This window comes from Malurus melanocephalus, unplaced genomic scaffold (assembly GCF_030028575.1).
Source record: "Malurus melanocephalus ecotype Western Australia unplaced genomic scaffold, MMel_1.1 scaffold_243, whole genome shotgun sequence".
Taxonomy (NCBI): domain Eukaryota; kingdom Metazoa; phylum Chordata; class Aves; order Passeriformes; family Maluridae; genus Malurus; species Malurus melanocephalus.
The window spans coordinates 352,367-358,419 of record NW_026623475.1 but is presented as its reverse complement, the minus strand read 5'-3'; the positions used below and the strand labels follow the sequence as shown (position 1 = coordinate 358,419).

Genomic DNA, 6,053 nt, shown 5'->3' with positions numbered 1-6,053 from the left:
CTCGTGGTCCCCAAACTCTGCCTGACAGGAACCCCAGGGGTGCAGGGTGTCAGCACCTGTGTGACCCTCTCTGATCAGCCAAACCAGCACCCAGCATCAATCCCGTGATTGATCCATGCCCGTGGCCACGATCTGGAGCTGGGTCTGGCACACAGGGCTGTCCCGGAGACTCTCGGAGCAAGGCTCTCTCTGTAATTGCTCTTTGGCCTCCAGCCACGGATTGTTCGCATTTGGAAATGTTTTCTTTCCAGTCTCRTGGCAGCTTTTCAATTCTCTCCCTGGTTTTATCCATCCTGGTCTCTTCCCATGCTACCAATCAAAGACCTCAGGTTGTCAAAGGTGGAAGCCCAAGATCTTCAGGCTGCTTTGGGTTGGAAGGGACCTTGAAGTTCACCCAGTCCCACCCCCTGCCATGGGCAGGGACACTTCCACTGTCCCAGGGTGCTCCAGGCCCCATCCAGCCTGGCCTTGGACATTTCCAGAGATCCAGGGACAGACACAGCTTCTCTGGGCACCCTGTGCCAGGGCCTCCCCACCCTCACAGGGAASAATTCCTTCCCAAAATCGAACTTAAATTTCCCCTGTTTTGGCTTGAAGCTGCTCCCCCTCGTCCTGTCACTCCAGTTCCTGATGAACAGTCTTTCTCTACTTTCCCTGTAGCCCCTTCAGATCCTGAAAGGTGCTCTGGGATCTCTCCACAGCTTTGTCTTCTCCAGGCTGAAAACAGCCCCAATTCCCCCATCCTGTCTCCACAGCAGAGGTGCTCTAATCTCTTTATTGACTTCACGGTATCCTCTGGACTTGCTCCAACAGTTCCATGTCCTTTTTACTTCAGGGACACCAGACCTGGATGCAGCATCTCTCTCATCATGATGATGCCTTAGGATTTCTGGTTTCTATATTTTCATGGATCTGTGTTCTTGTACGTCTCTAGTACAGTGCTAAAGCTCCTGTTCCCCCATCTTTAGACAAAACAATTCCTCTCTGGGCCTGAAATCCAAGGACATCTCACTGCCTCAGAGCCCCAAAATATGGAAATAACAGAGAATTGGGGGGGAGCAAGCTTGGGGATTTCGACATCATCACCTGAAGGTGTCATTGGAGAATTGGGGCCTGATGTGTTCATGAGACAGAACTGATAAAAGGGGAAGATCTTGTGACTCGGGGTCCATTTTGGGTGTAGCCTCAGGAGGAGGCTTTTTCTGCCCTCAATGTACCTGCAGGCCTGGATTAAATTTGTCAGCTTTTGTTCTCTTAACTTTGTCTGGCCTCTGTTTCAGGTGAGCCCTTTTTTAGGCAAYGAGAGCAGAGTGGGGAGGAAGAACCACCTCTCTTGCAGTGATCCAGGCGACATCCAGGCAATGCCACGGCCAAAATCCGCCAGGGACACCCAAGGGTTGGGCCAGGACTCTGTGGGCAGGCAGGGAGCCGGAGGCAAGGACACAGGGAGGCGGGAGGGCTACGGGAGCTGACTCAGCTCATGGATGTCTTTATTGAACTCTACACGTTGGACAGGCATGCGAACAGGACAGACGGAGACAGGAGTAGTATTGCCTTGGTCACAGAGAAATGGAACAGCGTTAGAAGGACCCTGACCCCTCCAGGCCGGCCGGGTTCCCCCCACCCCGCTCACCTATCGCTTCCCATCGCCGTCCCTGCGCCCCGACCGACCCGCTCGCCCCCCGTCCCCGTGGGATCAGCACCCGTGGGTGGGAGGGGGCGATGGTGGCAGCTGGAGCGGAGCCCTTGGCACCCCGGAGAAGGGATCCCGGTGGCCGTGTGACGATGGAGGGGTCAGGGCGCGGTGGAGATGTCCCGGTGAGCAGCTGGATCTCCGGAGGTGGGGGCTCAGTGCAGCCGAAAGCGTGGGCGAGGGGAGGGGGTGGCCCAAGGGTGCTGGGGTGGCGTGGCTGTGGCGGGGCTGGCACCAGGAAGGGCAGTGGGGCCGTCCCCAACCTCCCTCCCGACCCCGCTGCTCTGCGGCACCTCTYGGAGGGAACCAGCTGCCAGCACCTCCGGGCATGGAGCTGGAGCTTTGGGCAAGGAAAGCTCCTGGGGAGGGCATCCCTTGGGTTTGGGGAGAGGGATGCACATCCCTCCCCCTCGGTGAAGGCATCCCCTGGGGAGGGCATCCCTTGGGTTTGGGGAGAGGGATGCACATCCCTCCCCCTCGGTGAAGGCATCCCTTGGGAAGAGCATCCCTCGGCCTTGGGGAGAGCCTCCCTGGCTTTAGGGAGAGAATCCCAGGGGGAGTCCATGCCCAAGCCTTGGGGAGAGCAACCCTTGGATTTGGGGAGAGCATCCCTCAGAAAGCACATCCCTTCCCCTTGGAGAAGGCATCCCTTGGGGAAAGAATCCCTTGGGTTTGGGGAGARCATCCCTCTGCCTTGGGGAAAGAATCCTTCAGGATGCACATCCCTCCCCCTTGGAGAAGGCATCCCATGGGGAGAGAATCCCAGGGGAAGTACGTCCCAACCTTGGGGAGAGCACCCCTGGGCTTTGGGGAGGGCATCCCTTGGGTCTGGGGAGAGCATCTCCCTTGGGAAAAACATCCCTTGGTGTTGGGGAGAGAATCCCTCAGCATTGGGGAGARAATCCCTTGGGTTTGGGGAGAGAATCTCCCTCGAGAAGGGCATCCCTTGGCCTTGGGGAGAGAATCCCTCRGMMTTGGGGAGACAATCCCTTGGGTTTGGGGAGAGCAATTCCCTTGGGAAGAGCATCCCTCAGCCTTGGGGAGGGCATCTCCCTAGAGAAGGGCATCCCTTGGCGTTGGGAAGAGCATCCCTTGGGTTTGGGGAAAGCTTCTCCCTTGGGAAGAGCATCCCTTGGCCCCAGGGAGAGCATCCTTAGAGGAATGCATGTCCCAGCCTTGGGGAAAGCATCCCTGGGCTCTGGGGAGAGCATCCCTGGGGGAATGCACCRTTCAGGAAGAGCATCCCACGGCCCCAGGGAGAGCATCCCTCCCCCTTGGAGAAGCCTCCCTCACCAGGGCGCTGCCTGCATCCRGCGGGGCTCAGGAGAAGGTGACCACCTCACCCTGGGGGTAACTGGACGCGAGGGTGTCCTGGCAGGAATCTGCAAATAAAAACATGAATATTAAACATGGCATTTACACTCCTTCCATGAGCTGTTTGGGGAGGAATAGAGGGAGAGAGACACTGAGCTTCCACGGGACCCCGACTTTGTAGGATGCAGCAAACAGAGTGACCACAAYGTGAAATGGCCTTTTCCAGAGGGATAAAATGCTGTTGCATCAGTAAGCCAGGGAAAAAATGGTTTAAAAATGCCTCAGAATGGTGCCAGAGAYAGAGACTTGGGAAATAACTCTCAAGAGAAACCAGGCATGGAGTCAGGGYGATTTTGAGGGTAAAAATGAAATGCAGGTGAAAAACATCCTCCTCACCACATCCCTCTCAACCCTCTCMTCCTGGAAAGCTGCTCTTGCCCAAAACTTCCCAAGCCAGATGTCCCAAAGCCAAGCCTGGTGCATTAACCCTGCAGTGTTTTTTCTTCTCCCTCTCCCCCTGTCGTTTGTTATCATTGAATTAATTATCATTGATTGGAGCTCTGAGTCACCCCACCGCCTCTCCCCATGTGCCAGGGCCCGGTTTGCAGGCGAGGGGCTGTCAGGCAGGGAGACGGCGCCTGATCCTCCTGATAAACCACAGAATTTCGCTTCAAACCTCACCCCCAGCTCTGCTCATGAGTTCGACCCGGCTGCCTCCCCTACAGCCCCAACACAGCTCCAAAACCTTCTCCTTTTCCACCAAATAAAGGTGGAGATTCTCGTTCTCCAGCGGGCATCGCTGCACAGCCTCGCTCCACAAGGCATGGAGGCTTTTCAGACCTCACATCCCATAAAACCCTTGGGATTAAAGGATCTCTCCTTCAAACGATGCCAGGAGAGCCCCTCACCCCTCGAGACAAAACAGTTTGGGGACCCAACACCACCCCCTGCAGCAATTTGGGGACCAGCAGAACCCAGGCATGAAGCAGATGCTGAAAAACCTCGCAGCTCTTGGTTCAATCCCTCCTGCGGGCAGCTAAAAGCTCCTGGCAGGGCTCGTGTCCTGCTAGAAACATTCCCCGTCAGATAGATTGATTTACCGGGGGCACGACTCGGCTTTTAACTCCCATCTCCTCCTCCCCGTTCAAAGCCATTTTGTGTGTTAGCCCGAGACCTGCTGCCCGCAGCCTCCAGGGGCTGCCTTGGAAAGCAGCTTCCAAGCCTCGGCAAAAAAAACCAAAAAAATCCAAAAAAAAAATAACATGACTAAAAATAAATAACAACAGCCCAGAATTTTGGGTTTTTAGTTTTTTTTGTCGCCCAGATGAAGCCACTAGGAGAAAACAGCCCTCCATTCTTGGTTTATCCAAACCGAGGCTCTGTCCCTCTCTCACCCTCACGGCCCCTCAGTGATGTGCAGCCCCTTCCTCAAGGCTGTTTTTGGGTGCAGATCTGCCACCCACACCCACGGGGGGCTGCCCTGGGCGAGGCAGGAGGATTGGCACAGCCTGGCACCACCAGCCCCAAACACCCCCAAGGTTTGCTGCGGTGTCCCCAGAGCAATCACCCCGAATTTCCCCATTTGGGAAGCTCACCCAGTGCCCCCTCCTGCTATGAGCATCTCCCCAAATCCCCTGAGGTGCTGCCAGCACCCCACTGTGCCTGCACCATGTTTGGGTAGGTCCAATCCTAACCCTGCTTTGCCCTGGCAGAGCAGAGCCCTGAGGAGATTTGGGGGTGTTGGGGATGAGCAGCTCAACATCCCCTGACCCTGTGAGCTGAATCCCAAACCCTCTGAGCCCTGGGCTGAGCCCCAGATGGGCAGCAGGAAGGGGGGATCCTGCCCCTCTCAGGTGAGACCCCAGAGCTGCCCCAGCCCTTGGGAACATCAGGAGAGCTCCTCTGCTCTGGAGCCAGGCTGGGAGAGCTGGGGGTGCTCACGTGGGTAATAGAAGGCTATAAGGAGAGCTCAGAGCCCTAAAGGGGCTCCAGGAGGGCTGGAGAGGGACTGGGGACAAGGGATGGAGGGACAGGACACAGGGAATGGCTTCTGCCTGCCAGAGGGGCAGGGTTAGATGGGATATTGGGAAGGAATTGTTCCCTGTGAGGGTGGGGAGGCCCTGGCACAGGGTGCCCAGAGAAGCTGTGGCTGTCCCTGGATCCCTGGAAGTGTCCCAGGCCAGGCTGGACGGGGCTTAGAGCACCCTGGGATAGTGGAAGGTGTCCCTGCCCATGGCAGAGGGGTGGAATGGGACAGAATTTCAGGTCCCTCCCAACCCAAACCATTCCCTGACTCAGTAATTCCATTTCCACAGCCACCAGGACACATTCCCCCCCGACCCACGCAGGAGGAAGTGTGACCCTCTCCCCAGAAGTTCACAAAATCCTTTCTGAGCCTCCATTTACCTTTTCTGTGGGAAAAAAAAAATCAACCCATAAGGATCTATTGCCCAGGCGGAGGTGAGGAAGTAACAGACTGGGAGCTGGGAGGCTCCTATTTATAAGCCCAACTGCATCTTATTTTGCATCTGCCTCTGCTCTCCCCGTTCCTCGTCAGCACGGGCAAGCCATGGGGTTGCTATTTATTTTCTGTTTTGCTTTTTTGTCATCAAATAAGCAGCGAGGATTTTTCCTGGCAGCGCCGGGGAAGCCAGGAACAGGCTCCTTCTGGGCAGAGCAATTACTCTCTTGACATCTTCACCTCCTGCCCGGCTGCCTGACAGGCCTTTCTATTTTCTCAGCTCTCTCAGGCATCTCCCGAGAAACAGAGCGCTTGTTGCAACAATAAAAATTAATACTTTGCAAGCAACCCGGGGATCGTGGCGCAGCCTCCAAGCAGGGCTGGACTCTGAGCCTTAAAARAGAAGGAAGGAGCTGGTGCTGGAGCAGGGAACTGCTCCCAAATCCTTTCCTGATGCAAAACTGTTCTGGTTTGGCTCCTTGAAAGGTGGCTTCCTGCACCAGGGGTGGGTGAGTGGTCACAGGGGTTCGGTCCAGGGCCCAAGGCCGTGCCCCAGAGTGGATGGACACACGGACAAAGGGGTGT

General features: G+C 56.2%; 1 protein-coding gene across 2 annotated transcripts in view; it reads right to left on the bottom strand.

The window, feature by feature from the left end:
* Positions 1-2,124: 2,124 nt before the first annotated feature.
* KCNC4 (potassium voltage-gated channel subfamily C member 4) overlaps positions 2,125-6,053 on the bottom strand; it is a 25,665-nt gene continuing 21,736 nt past the window's right edge. For both annotated transcript variants that reach the window (XM_057375268.1, XM_057375269.1), the window contains exon 5: positions 2,125-3,075. In XM_057375268.1, coding sequence (XP_057231251.1) covers positions 3,014-3,075 — 62 coding nt within the window. In that variant the 3' untranslated portion in view covers positions 2,125-3,013. The remainder of the gene's footprint in view (positions 3,076-6,053) is intronic.